This window comes from Limulus polyphemus, unplaced genomic scaffold, assembly GCF_000517525.1.
Source record: "Limulus polyphemus unplaced genomic scaffold, Limulus_polyphemus-2.1.2 Scaffold36, whole genome shotgun sequence".
In the NCBI taxonomy this organism is placed as follows: domain Eukaryota; kingdom Metazoa; phylum Arthropoda; class Merostomata; order Xiphosura; family Limulidae; genus Limulus; species Limulus polyphemus.
Window position 1 is genome coordinate 139645 of NW_013665646.1, and position 15569 is coordinate 155213.

Sequence of the window (15569 nt, forward strand, 5' to 3'; positions counted from 1 at the left end):
CACAATTAAAAACATTTTATTTAGGCCTATCTATGGCTTTCAAAAAAGTTGACGACTCTACATGTTTCAACGTTACATGTAGGTTACATGAGGATGACGTTGTAACGTCGAAAAATGTAGAGTCGTCAACTTTTTTGAAAGCCATAGATAGGCCTAAATAAAATGTTTTTAATTGTGTGTACCAGTTTAACGTTGAATATTATTTATGATTTTAAAAGACTATTATCAAACCAAAACGAAAAATCTTACATACTGTTAGGAGACCATGTATCAGGGGCCAACAAATGTGGACAATTATTTACAGTAAGAAACTTTAGACTAGGAAACAACTGTCCAATAACTTTCATTCCTGTATCTGTTAATGGTGAAGGGACATCAGGAAATTCAGCTAACCCCATAGAAAGAAGTCTTTCTTCTGACCATTCACCTACAACAATCCAATAAGTTTAGACAGGAAATTAATATTCAAAGAAAAAAAAACTGATGGTGAATTAATGTTTTAAACTACATCTGATAATGAATGATGTTCTCTGTATTTCATAAATAAACATTAATTAATAAAAATTGGTCCATAATTTCTTCAAAATGCTTAACTGATTAGAATAAATGTATAAAATTAAGATTTTTTTAATGTATTTTTAGGTCAGCTTGTGGAAAATTACTTTTTTACTCTTCAGAATCAAGTTATTAAAGATCTTGTATACACTTTCTGCCACATTTGAAAGCAATTCGTCTAACTCAATGTTATAACAAATTTCAGAAATATTTCAACCGATTTTGTTGTGATAAAATAATTTATTTCAAACATTAAGATCACCCGAATCAGAGTATACATGTATACTTCTTCCAAAAATATGTAAAAACCAATATGAAAATAAGAAATGCCATCACAAAAAGAATTAAAGCACTTGAGTAGAGATTTACTAAAAATTTCTAAATGGGTCTAAGAAGTCAGTTTAAATCCTCCTCTATTTCAGTACAGTTAAAAGCTCATATAATGAGATCCTTAGTTAACTCAAGCATGATAATTACTACTATTGATTTCAAGTCATCTACTTTAGTTCAATATTCATGGATAATTTCTTAGTATCAGTTTATTTCCATATTTAAAGGATAACCCTTATTAAATCCTGAACAAAGAATTCCTACCTTTGGATGGAAGTTCCTCCACGTATCCAAGATGAAGAGACTGAAGACGACTGAAATCTCCTTGTGCACAAGACAAAGCAACAAAGAGCGTATCCTTGGTCAGAGATGGCTGAATAGCTAGGTTCTCAAGATTACCACTAGCCACTATAATCAAGTGTCCAATATCAGATTCCAAAATGTTCTGAAATGTGAAGCAACTTTTAGTTATTAAAAAGGTTTAATTTTTTTCTCTTTCTTGTAATATCAGATCAGTTTTAACACTTTAAGAACAGTGTTAATCCATTTGATCAAGCCTGTTTCTGTGAAGCTGTAACTGTGAACTTACTAATATATATATCTTGACAAAATTTGGTAAAATTTTAGTCAACATTAAAAATTCTTTAGTGCACAAAAAAGAAACAATATTTTGATAAAGTATTTTTACTAAAGATTACTCTGTGAATTTCTGAAGCCTTTACTGAGTCAGTCTGACTGAAAAATGATTTTCAATCAAAGAATGAAAATACTTTTTGTATTATAGTTTTCACATTTCATTTTCATAACCTCTACAACCTCCTAAATGAAGATCAAGTGTTTTTTTCAGTAAAACTTTATATTACATCCCTTATTTTCTCCATCCCAACAAACTACAGTGAAATCGTCAATGTACATTGAAATAAAAACTTGAAAATATGAAATACAATAATTATTCCCATTTTTTTATTCTGCAGTACTGATCATAAATAAAGTTCCAAGTTACAGTTTCACTTTTAATTTTACAGTTTTATTGCTGTCCTTTATAACTGTACCCACTGAATTAGCAATAGTTGTGTGAAAAGCAGGAGCTCGAGCTCATTAGCCGTTTCCTGTCGAGCTAAAGTAAACACATGACTGTGAGGTGTTCTGTTACACAAGGTTGAGCTAGTATAATTTTATACTTTAACTTTGCGGAAAATTTGCCAAGATAAGCTGACAAGTTTAAAATTTTTACATTTTAGTTATTTTCGTTAACAAAAAAAATATATATATATATATATATATAACAAACAAGGATTTGACAAAACGCAGTGAAACGCCAAGCACTTTGTACTTGAGTACACATTATTCTGTAGACCTCACTGATTTTCAGAAATTTGGGTGTTCAAAAAAAAAAGAATTCACATAGCTTTTAAATTTGCATCTTAGAATACAAAAAATACTCCAGTCACTAGAACAGAATGTTTTGTAATCTATTCAGCTTTAAATTGTTGACAATATATTCCTTTAGCTGTTTAGAGTATCAATTTAATGATCATGCAGCTAAAGACTTCAGTAAAATGAAACTACATCAACAAATATTTGAAATTATAAAATTTTAAAGGGGAGACGTTGGAGCTCAGGTGCATCAAGTGGCACAGAAAAATTAAGAACGATAATTTTTTTAGTGTTTCTTTTTTAAAATTAAGAAACTAAAACTCAGATAACATATAACTCTGAATTATAAACTATGTTTTTATACCAAAGTTATTGAAATACACTGATAATAAAGTGGTTTAATTAAGTTTTGTTTGTAACACTGTAAAAAGGTCATGACATGCACTCTGACCAGGCTGTAGTGAATAAGTTAAGAAATAACTAATTTAACCAGTTCCTCCTATGATTTTACCAATATAAAACAAGCTTTAAATAAAGTGAGTTAAAATTACAGTAGCATAACTTGGCAAATTCAGGTTTTTAAATGTTACTTTCTGTTATACACTTAAAACGTATGCTCTATAAACATCACAAACCTCTTCAGTAATACACAAAACATACAAATAGGTAATTAATTTATATTTTACATAAAAGCATTAATATATCAAAGTTATAAAAGCTTTATGCAAAGCATAATTTATTTCAACTTTTCAGTCTCATTCAGTATTTAAACTATTATTTCGAATGAGATGACTAATGGATAGTTATACACAAATTTTAGGTCTATAGTTAATGATCTTTTAAGATGTATTACACACAACACCAGATACACAAAACTGGATGCTGTGTACAGTGCAAAAAGTATCATCACTAACCTTACAGCCACCTATGACCAGAGTGCGTAATCTTCGAAAGCCACCATTACGCCAACTATCTTCAACTGCTCGCTGGATCAGTCCTCCTAAAATTGGAACCCTTACAAGTTCCAATCGAGAAAGAAAGGTTGCACTACTGAGAGTCACAACCAGAGGTAGATACCTTGAGGGAGTGATACAAACATTGAAGAAATAAGTAGTAAAACATGGTTTTGTTAAATATGTTTTACATATTGATTTAGAGAATGTATTAAAAGCTAATGTCCACTGGTTCACACAATAAACAGACATTCAACTTCTCCCAAAAAAGTCATCAATCAATTCTACAAAATATTTTCAACTTTTCAAGTACTAAACCAAGTCTTATTTGTTAATAACTATTATGTTAAAATCCCCCAAAACGGTTCAGATTTACTGCAATGTACATAGCAGAAAACTAAACGTACAGACACTTAATGTAAAATATCCACAATATATATTTGAGATAAAAAACATAGTGATTATAGAGACCTTTTCTATAAAAAAGAACTGACCTCAAAGCAACAGAAGGACCCATACAGTGACGCATAACAAAAGTTCTGAGACTTGGAGCAACGAAACCTCTGAAGGGGTTAATTTTAGTGAATCTTACACCATGTAGATACATGTGTTCCACTTGTGGCATAACTGTAAGCTCTGGTACTTCTACACCTAGTATTGAAATGGAAAAAAACACATTATGTATAACTAATTGACAATTATCATCAAATGTTTTCTCAGAGGCAAAACTTTGCCAAGTTATCCATCCTAAATTTTAAATATGACTCATAAATTATGCAAATTAAAAGTATAAATTATACTTTGTCCATTGTAAAGATGATTAGTGGGAAAAGTTAAAACAGATGAGCTGTTATATGTGTACATTTTGAATGCTGGGAATTTCTTTTAGATATCATTTCATCAACTTGAAACTTGGCATTACAGACTCAAAATTACATGAATATTGCCATTTATATTCAAGGGATCAAAAATATTACATTCCCACATTCTCGAGGAATTTAACTTTGCTTGAGTAATTCCGTCTTTTTAGTTGGCTTTTCCAATCGGGAATACATGGTCCATCGGTATTCCATTAGTTATAACCAATGAAAGTGAACATATTGCATGGATTAAATAAAAACCAAATCACGAGGAAATGCAACATTACATGAGGGAATTTAATCTTCCTGAGGTCTTAGAGGTTATGCAAATATAATATGGAAACAGTACAATGGACAAAAGTATTTTTATTCTTAACTTGTTGCTATTGTCATTACTTCATCTAACACTTGGGTGAACTATAACACTTGATATTGAATCAAATTTAAGTGCCACGATAAAAGATTTAGTTACAAAATTAAAAACTCTGAGTAACTAGTCATTCTGGATGGTCTGATTTTTCAGAGCTCTATCATGAACAAACTGTACTTCACTTGTTCTAAAATATATTAATGTTTATGCTTGTGGTACATGAGACCTCTGCAAACAAGAATATATATATATATATGACTTAATCTAAATATGTTTTAATCAGTAGGAAAATTAAAACTACACTGTGCTGTATTCGGAAGTTAGTCCACTTATAAAGAGCACAGTGAAAATTATGTCTAACTAATGTAATTATCAAAAACTTCTACCCAAAAGTAAGATAATTACATAAACCAAAATTAAAATGATTAAAAATAATATATATATATATATATATATATATGTTTCAATAAGAATAATTTGGTAAAAATGACTAGATATACAGAATGTTATGTATTTTTCATATCTATGTATTCACAAGCATTAAAATTTAAGTGCTAAATTTCAACATTATGAAACAATTGAAATGATAAAAACTTTTAAGGCAGGGTTCCATACTTAATTAAGACAACACAAAATCACCTTGCTAAAGTGTAAATACTACTCTTAATACTACAGTAGTAGAGCTGGTATTTTTTCATTAAAGTGTAAATAATACTCTTAATACTACAGCAGTAGAGCTGGTATTTTTTCTACGTCACAAATGACAGTCAAACTAAGATTACAGAGAAGTTCATGAAGCAAAAATAAGTAAGATGATTTTGAAACAATGACTTAACCTCTAAAATGACCGGGTATGTCAGTTCATTCATCTGCTGTAGAGTTCATTTTACTACATGATAAAAAAACAAATAAAACTACCAAATGAAATACTTTTAAACATGAGATGAACTGTTTACAAATAATGCTGCTTCTAAAAATAAAACATATTATTTTCATAAGTAATATTTGCAGGTATCCACAGCTTTGAAGATACACAAGAAGTTTTATTGCAATTTTTTAAATAAACATTAAAAAATGCTTACTTTTGTTGTACATTTTAAGTACAAATTTTATATATCTTCCTAAAGTTTTGGGAAATTTTCTTATAGAGTTTTCAATTTAGGAAACTGTAAATCTTATCTTTGTTTTGATTAAAAAAAAACAGAACACACACACAGTTTCACTTTGTTTAAAATCACTGGCATACAGTAAAAATAACTTTTAAATTGTTAATCAGAATGTTTCATCTACTATATGTAATAAGTTTAAACCTCTTATATTCATTTATATTTTTTCAAATTTTATTTGGTTATTTTCTTTGCCAATTGAACAGTTGCTTAGACAATAAGGCCTAAACACAAACAAAGGTCTTGTGAGTAAAATGAAACTTAATACAGTCAAGTGTAAAATAATCTAATTAAGGCTACCTCACTTTTTTCCATGAAAAACATCTCCTTTCCTATCATACTGTAATGTCATAATTCAAATTAAGTACAAAATGATAAAAGTGAGCTTTAAAAAAAAATCAGGACTGTAATTATGGCAGAACCTGTTCACAAGCATCTTTTTTTTTCCTTCTGGCAACATATCACCAAACTAAGCTTTTATTACTCTGCTCTGATCTCGACATGAATTTCTGCTGATATGGAAGTCACACTGGCTTATACAGTTGAAATCAACAGAAAAAGAGCTTTCATTATGCATTTAAATCACTAGCCTAATCTACAATTTGTCAAAGCTGAGATATTGGCAATTATGTCACACCATGACAACAGAGGTTGAGAAACTGATTTACTCAAACCAATAAAACAACACTTGTATCCAAAATTAAAAAGTTAAAATTTTTTACTAGTGAGCTATCAGTGCTGAATTATGTTCAGAAAATTCACAAACAATAATGTTTTCATTCGAAGCACTCTTGAAATCAACTGAATATTAAAATTGAAATGCACAAAATTAAATAAAAGAAACTTTTTATTGAACACATTTCAACCATTCAACTGAATATTAAAATTGAAATGCACAAAATTAAATAAAAGAAACTTTTTATTGAACACATTTCAACCATTAAGTATTCATTTAAAAAAAAGTGCTTAAAAAAAGACAAGTTTATTTTCTGCAATTCTTTTCATCCAATGACTTAACCTTGCTCTTGGCACAGGATGCACCACATGGGTGCCATATAGTTAATCAGCGGAGATTTATTTAATTTTAACATATATGTATATAGGAAAAGTATAATCACAAAAGCATCTTCACTATTGATATTACATTCATGAGCAAGCAAACATAATAATATACAATGGTATGAAGTACACCATGTACATGAGAAAATACTGCAAGTATTAACGACATTAGAGCATGAGAAAATATTTATATTACATCAGGGTCTGAAATTAGATTTTGCATACATGTCAAACATGCTCTGTTGCTGGTAGTAAAGTTACCAGAATTTTAGGGTGCATTTAAAGACATTTACCAAACGAGGAAATTATCTCTATACAAGTCATTACCTAGGCCTCACTTGGAATACTCTGTACATGTTTGGTTTTCTCATACAAGAAAAAATATTGAGTTACTAATCTTTGAAGAGGTTACTATTATGTGGATAAAGATAAGGGTATGAATTTGATATATCTGAATTTTAAAGCCTTTGACAAGGTTCCATATAAAAAGTTAGTTAAAAAAACAACTTATATTGGTGTGGTGGATAAGTTGGATAAAAAGAACATAGCTGGATTAAGGGTTGAGAGAAGGGCTGATAGGATGATACATGGGAAGGAAAAGTTATCATATGATGAAAGGTTAAGATATTTGAAATTGTTTTCTCTTTAAAAAAGGGGTTAGAGGGGAATTGATATTGAGGTGTAATATTGTTAAAGAACTAGGGTACATATATAAGTTTGGGCAGAGTACGAGTCATATTCAAATAAGACAGTTTCATCTTTCTAACAGGGTGGTTGACCTTTGGAATGGATTGTCTTCAGATGTAGTAGATGAAATAAATTAAATGGAGTATATGGGAAAGCTCAATAATTATTTGAAATGCTAAGGGCTGGATTGAAGTTTTCTTTGTTTAGTTTAGTGAAACGGACAGCCTAGATATATACAAGAAACCCTGTACACTGGCAAGTCTAATAGCTATATGGTTGACACAATAACTCATGCAGAGATATGCAATAAAAAACATTAATATTCCATAACAGCATTTTCAGTCAGTGTTTGTTTGTATTAGATCAAAGCCACATTGGGCTATCTTTTGTGTCCACTCCAAGAAACTGAACCCCCAATTCTAGTGTTCTAAGGCCATAGACTTAACACTGTCCCTTCAGGGGACTTCAGTCAGTGAACAATCAATGAATATTACAAAACTAGATTATACATGTATACACAAAACTCATTTATATCCTACCTGAGAGATGTAGTGAGCTAATGTGAGGATAGGCAGGAAATTTAAACTTTGATGATGACCGTGGAGGAAAATCACCCGTGCGGTTTTGGAAATGTCCCAAAATTTCTACCTGCGGCATATGATGCAAAACTGCTTCAGCTACTCTTAAGTCTGACGTCTCCACACCACTTAGGTTTGGGCATAAACTTAAGGCTTTCATGATCCCCTGAACTGTAAGAGTGGGTTGTTTACGCTGCCGTCGCCTCTCTACCTTCCATGGATGTAGACCATACACCACCTCCAGCTGTGGACACTTTTGAAGCAAAGCGTGTAAGTGATCATCAGTGATGGTAGCAGGCATGTATCCAAAAACCTCTCTTTCGGCAAGGTCGATTGTTTTACACAGTTTTAAATGCAGAGCTACAGCATCTTGCAGTTTTTTGCACAGCAGTACCAATGATAGAACCTCTTTTAGAGGCAAGTAATCAATCACATGGCACAAGAGCTCATGAGAAAGACAAGTCAACTCAATTTGATTATTTTTACCTTCCATGTCTAACTGCTTGGTAAATACTACCATACTAATAGAAAACTATGAATTAGTTGTCCATTCAAAATTACTACAAACAGATTTTTATTTTTAGGCTACTTTTTTTTTCTCTTCTGTAACACCTGTAATGAAAAAAAAAAAAGGATTAACATAGTATACATATGTACATTGTTCTTGTAAAAGTACTTCTACTTTCATTCAAAAACTAAACCTTTAAATTCTTCAAAATGCAAACAAAATATCTCAAATATACTGCAATTTTTGATATTTCAAATGAAAAGACCTAAATTTACTAGAATTATAAGAACAATAATGTATAAATGTAATCATATGATAATTCTATAATGTTAAAAACAGTAAAAGTATGAAACAGATTTGAGCCTTGCTGTTGATTAAGACAGGTAAAGAAAGGATTAAGAAGGATTCACTAATTACATATACTAAAGTACCAGAAGACTAGAACATATTTGTTTGTTTGCAATTAAGCACAAAGCTACACAATGGGCTATCTGTGCTGTGCCTCTCACAGTTATTGAAACCCGGTATCTAGTGTTATAAGTCTGCAGACTTACCACTGGGTAACAACCAGAATATAATTTTCATGCGATGTACTAGAGTTCAGGATATTATATAAAGAAGACACAGATCTGTAGATGGAAATCTTTTTTTTTTCCTTTCACTATTACACATCAAAGCTAATATTAGCAAAGCACTTTATGTAGTTATTAACCAGAGCCAGAATGTTATCAAAACTTGGAAAATATTCTACTTTTACGAGTTTTCTGCACATCAAGAGCTGAAAAACAATTTTGAACAGGGTGTAAAGGTTCAACTGGTAATCAACAGGAATATGTATGTATGTATGGAAAAATGAGTAAATTATGGAGGCATATAACAGAACAAAGTAAAAAAAAGGCTGGCTGTAAGAACCAAAATAAAATTGAGCTTTTAATATCTATATACCAAACATAAAATTTTATTTGAAAGTACAAACCATCACATTACATAGGTTATACATTGGTGATACTAAATGTTGCATGATTATTCAAGATATTACTGGACTCTGTGTGTGTTGTTAGCAAAAGGATGCAGGTTTGTTGTAATAGGCTCAAAGACAAACTAATCACAGTGAATGGAACATTGTACACAAAACAATCAGAACTGATTAGAGTAATGATTATCCAGACAGTAAAGCACTGATCTCAGGGCATTAGTGTGAATTAATGATGCTTTGTTTAAGCTCTTAACATCTATATACAAGTAACAATACCAATTATTGTAATACTTTTTTAATTATGCTTTTAATTGAAATTATATATTATTAATTATCACACACGTTTATCAACACATGAAGAGAAATACTCTATTTAAATATAAATTATTGCACAGTATACAAACATGTAGCTGCTCAGACCAGATTTCTCACAGTCACTTTAGCACTTGACACAAACTGCATTTCTATATTGAACTTTGCTGTACTTGAAAACTGTTGTCTAACAATACTTAATTTGCTAAGATAGCTTCTAAACAGGCATAAAAGTTAACGATAATAACAAAATGCAAATTATAAGAACATGAAAATAAACATCCATCTGGTTCTTTGAGGTCATACTCCACCCAAATAAAACATCACACAAATTAAATGTAGCACTTCATGCCCATACATTAATCCATTAAAAGACTTAAAATAATTTCAACTAAACATACACATCACGTACAACCATTCTACAATATTATTAAACTACCTAAAAATATTTTGTCAATGAAAACATCTTTATTTAGGTCTCTATAACTAAAACCAGAATGTACAGTGTAACATATTACCATTAACATCAAAGTTCACTTTCCAACCTTTTAATCCCATTAGTCAGAATATTCATAGGAAGAATGTCTATCTCCTGAGAGTGATGAGCACTAGAATCATATCACCTTTAATTCTTAAACATTTCAAGGAAAAGAAATACAAAATATTAAGCTAATCATCACAAATCATATGTCATTATCAGTAACTTATAGGGACCTATCTATAAAATCTGTAATCAAAACAAATTTACAGTTATATACAATGTGGTTTATACCCAAGCTAGGCCTAAATTCATATTTAACATGAAAATACTGAAAAAATGAAAAGTGAAATTCACACCTTTATGAGAGATATTGCAAACAAGTGATTATGCAAACCTAATGTCTTTACTGTTACTGCTAAATAGACCTTTTTCTATATCACAAAGTTGCTTTTTGCTTAGCATTTATACGTATATAGGGACTTATAAAGATTACAATTATGTTTGAAGACATGTCTGTGCACGTATTCAGATTCAAGGTATTAAATTAGGACAATCCCAATGTCTTTTTTGCAATTTACCACCGAAATGTATAAAACTCTATTTTAACCATTTGAGTGAGAATTTTACCATTATAATTAAACTTACAAACTCCAAGTGTACAAAATAAACTTGAATTTAATGAGCATTTGATTGTGAAACAACTGTGCATATGTGAAATGTTTCCAGATGATGTACATGTATATTACCAAGTTTTATCACACTTATTATATATTTGAGGTACTGCTTTCTCAACGGGAGGAAAAGTGAAAGTTAGAGTTAAACCACGTGAGCAGAGGTATCATTTGGAAGAGGAAGACCCTCAAGGTTGGAGGCTCCAAATAACATTTCTAGTCATGCCAGATAAAAAAAAATGTACACAAGTTAGCCTTCTTTACCACATCCCACACCTTTTGTGAAACGATGCTCTTGAATGTGAACTTCAGATCCACAGTGCCACATTTAAACCACTGAGCTTCGCTCAGCCCAAAATTTAAATGAAATATGTTTATGTTAAATTATACATACACAAAAATATACAAGTTCCGATAATGTATACATAAAAATGTTGTGATAAGTTATACATACCTACTTCTTCAGTCACAAAACCCATTGTCTTTTTTATAGACTTCAATGCTGATGAAAAACTTCCATCTTCCACATAACTCCTAATGAAAATATCATATAACGGGCGACTAAAAAAAATCAGCAAACATCCACCAACAAATAAATGATGAAATCTTCTTGGGTGTCGGTAAGCATAGGATGTTATACCACTACCAGGAACTTTGAAATGAGGTGGTTTCTTAGTGAACTTTGATTCAAAATCCTGGTGAGTCCTTTGTGCATTTGATATTTTACTATCACCAGTACTTTTAATTTTATTCAATTTCCAGTAGGATTTTAAGTTATTCTTCTCACTCTTACTTTTAGAATTTTCATCCATACCAGCTTTTATTTAAAAATTACACTTTTAACATATTCAAACTAATGATTCCTAGGCCTAAAGTATGCAAACTAACTTTTAGTATCTATACTATAGCATAAGTTATACTGTACAGTTAGTTACAACCTACACGCAGTTTACTAAGCCTACATACACTATATATAATATTTAATACTTAATAGTAATACACACGTAACACAGTATAGTGTGTTGTGTATACGAAGTTTAAAATTTCTAGCTTAACTTTTCCTAAACGTTAACAATTGATATTACCATTACATCAAAATTACTTTATGTTAAAGTCGTAACTAAACAATGGTTAAACTAATTTGATAACTTATACAAAATTAGTAAATTTGAAAATGCAAGTTCAAAGTAAAACCTTCGAGAATAGGCGACCTTACACCACCTCATCGCCCTTACGAGACGAAGTGGTACCTTTTGTTTTATATAGTAAATATTCCATGTATTATTTAATTAATTCCAAGAAATATATTGTGTATTAATAGTTGTTGATGTGTTCACTGGTCCTTTGCTTTTTTTTTTTACACTGAGGTTGAAAAAATACTATTTAAAGAAGTACAGTGTTCACATTTAGAGAGTAAAGACGGCGAACAATTAAAAGTATTTGTATTAAAATATGCAGATATTTTTAACAATAAGACTGGCCTCACAGATTTGTCTGAAGATGATATTGTAACTGCTTTTGAACTTCCAGTGTTTAGTAAACCTTATCGCTACTCACCCAATAAATTACATAAATTACAAGTTCAATATGATTAAGTGGATAAAATGCTCCGTGATGGATTAACAGAGCTCTCCACTTCTTCTTGGGCTTCTCCAGTAGTTATTGTCAAAAAGAAACTAATGATTATATATTCTGCGTGTACTACAAAAATTGAGACTCAGAATCTCACCGATACCCATTGCCTCATATAATTAATAATTTTAATGTTTTGTCAAATGCTACCTATACCAGTACGTTAGACTTATAAAGTGGATAATGGCAAATACCTGTAAAAATGGAGGATCGACATAAAACTGCCTTCATAACTGATAATTGACTTTATCAATTTAAAGTGATGCCTTTTGGTTTGAAAAATTTACCTGCAGTCTTCCAAAGGCTTATAGATAAGGCTTTAGCAGGAGCAACCGAATGTTCCAAAACTTATATTGATGATATTATAAGTTTTCACCCACATTTGAACAACACCCGAAAGACCTTGAGTTGGTTTTCTACAAGCTTCATACAGCAAATTTTGCCAACCAGAAGGATCATATTTAGGATTTATACTTACTTTTGAGGAAGTACACATAAATGATAACAAAGTGAAAGCTGTTAAAGAATTCCCAACTCCAAAGAACTGCAAAGAATTAAGCTCATTATTGGGTATGTGTGCTTGGTATAATCAGTTCATTTCAAACTTTGCTATAATTGCTTAACCTTTATCTTAATTACGAAGGAAACGTATCAGGTGAAATTATAGGACGATATCGTGTTTCTAATATACAGAGATACATATATTTCCCCAGTGAAAAATCTTTGAGTACCAGAGAAGATGATAATCGTCTTAAGCAGTTGCGTCAAAACAGGAATATCGACTACAGACGATTTAGAGGCCTTACTTCAACAAGACGCAAGGCTTCTGCTGTTGTGTCCTTTTTTTTTTTTAATCCTTCAACGGATCCTGCTAATGGGTTATTTATGTTTTTACCTGCTCTATCTACTCGAAATACATTACGACCACGTTGCAGAGTTGATTATCGCAGTTTAGCTAGTCTTCGAACGTCTAATAAACTTTTGGTAAGCCGGACCAGACACGGGAGCTAGTGAAGATCAAGCTGAAGATTCCAGAACATGAATTGTTGTTTTTTTCCTTGTAAGGTGTTTATACTTAAACTGTAAGGGATTCCTAGTGTCAGTATAAAGAAAGAGATAAAAGTAACGATACGAAAATTTGGAACTTGTACGAAGTAATTTAACTTATCATTCCTTCTATCATTTAGTAAAAGTTGTTTAACTATGAATTGTTAGTTATATTAAATTGCTAACTAACTTTCTAGCTAGAGCACGTTGAATTTGTGTATGTTTATATTAAGAAATTAACACAAGTTCCCCTGGCGGTGACATACGGATATTAAAATATTGTGAAAGATTATGTAAATTACAAATTACAAGATATTTATACCCTCGTGGTCTAACCACTAAACAAAAACCTATCTTGAGCTTAAACGAGATATGACTGATGGCGCCCCCATAAATTACAAGCATAAATAATAAAAAATAATAATAAACGAGATGTAGTTAAAACCAGTTATTGTTCGCTATTAATATTGGTGTGATTTGATTTTGGAATGTTTTTCGGAATTTGGTTTTTCTTCTTCTGGTTCTTTTCCCTAGTTTCCTTATTTATTGAAGCTCATAACATAAATTGTAAGTCATGGCCAACCATGGATTTATGAACTTTTTTTTTAAGAGGATAAAATTTGTATTCGAATTGTTTGAAAGTTTTGTTTTGATTTCCGTGGTTGTTAAAGTTTAGTAAATTATTTTTCTGTTCGAATCTAGTTGTAGCAGTGTTTTGTTTTAGTTCGTTACGATCTGAATTTTAAGTTTTCGGCGTAATAAGAAAGTGTGTACAAAACATCACACAAACAATGTTTGGAAAATTCAATTACACGATCGTCTGAACCTAATGAATGAATGAAACAGTTTTGTATATATTTTATACAAAGCTGTTTCATTCATTCATTTATTTATAATAATTCATAATTTATGGTGTTGTCCCCCAGTGGCACAGTGGTATGTTTGCGGACTTACAACGCTAAAAACCGGGTTTCGATACCCGTGGTGGGCAGAGCACAGATAGCTCTTTTTGTAGCTCTTCAAATAAACAAATTTATGATGCTTAAAGACCTGGGTGTACTGTGTGGAAGATTAGCCTCATATTGTATTATCTCGGCCAGTATAAAGCAATAACATAGTGTATAGGAAAGGCTTCAATTAATGACACAGGCCTGCGAATTTAAACTTCATAAAAATCGTTTTGGTTTTAATAACGGATTTTTCATAATTCAGCTACGCAGATTTCGAAAATAATATTCATATTTTCTATAACGTAAGGATTTTTTTTACAAATCGGGAAGAAAGAATAACTTATATCCAATTTACCACAAATATAACGGAATATGTTTGGGTCATTTACGCAACCTCTTGTTGCCATAGCGACGAATAAATAATATTGAAAAGAAAAAATGTCAAAGAGCGCGCACACAAAGAAATACTATTCAGAAATAACACGTCAAGTAGCCTGTTAACCGTTTATATATTGGGAGTGTGTTTCTCGTGGGTTCTAAAACGATCGATAAGACTCTCAAATCGCGATTGGTATAGAGAAATGTATAGCCAGTGTCTGTCAACATTTTAAGCGTAACAGAATGTGACCCGATTTCAATTAAAATGATTCACGTTTGTAAAAGTACATATGACGTTTTGTGAAAAATCTGTACGTGATGGAGAAAAATGGATATCGTTTTTGAAATCAGTGAACAGGAATTACTGTAGGACATGTAAAAATTTCAAGACAATAAAATCATCTCAGGCCTATGTAATCTTTAATTGGTAGCATTGTGACGTAAAATAAACAAACAAAAAAGCATTGCAACCAATACGAGTCAATTGGTGAATTTATTGACTTTGAACTATCTGTAGTATTTTAGTTAATTGTTTTGTTTTTGTTAGCTAAATTTCAAAATGGCGCACAGACGACAACAAAAAACGGTATTGAAAACGGGAACCGAGTATAATGATTTTATTTCTCTTTGTTTTTATTGGCTTGAATAACTTCTGTGTCATTTCATTATAAAACTACAG

General features: G+C 30.9%; 1 protein-coding gene across 2 annotated transcripts in view; it reads right to left on the reverse strand.

Moving 5' to 3' along the window:
• The window catches only part of LOC106461043 (F-box only protein 38-like), a 28322-nt gene extending 16215 nt beyond the window's left edge, over nt 1–12107 (reverse strand). For both annotated transcript variants that reach the window (XM_013920829.2, XM_022387900.1), the window contains exons 1-6: nt 11338–12107; nt 7897–8547; nt 3710–3866; nt 3177–3339; nt 1150–1330; nt 254–427 (exon numbers count right to left, since the gene is read on the reverse strand). In XM_013920829.2, coding sequence (XP_013776283.1) covers nt 254–427; nt 1150–1330; nt 3177–3339; nt 3710–3866; nt 7897–8455 — 1234 coding nt within the window. In that variant the 5' untranslated portion in view covers nt 8456–8547; nt 11338–12107. The remainder of the gene's footprint in view (nt 1–253; nt 428–1149; nt 1331–3176; nt 3340–3709; nt 3867–7896; nt 8548–11337) is intronic.
• Nucleotides 12108–15569: the final 3462 nt, after the last annotated feature.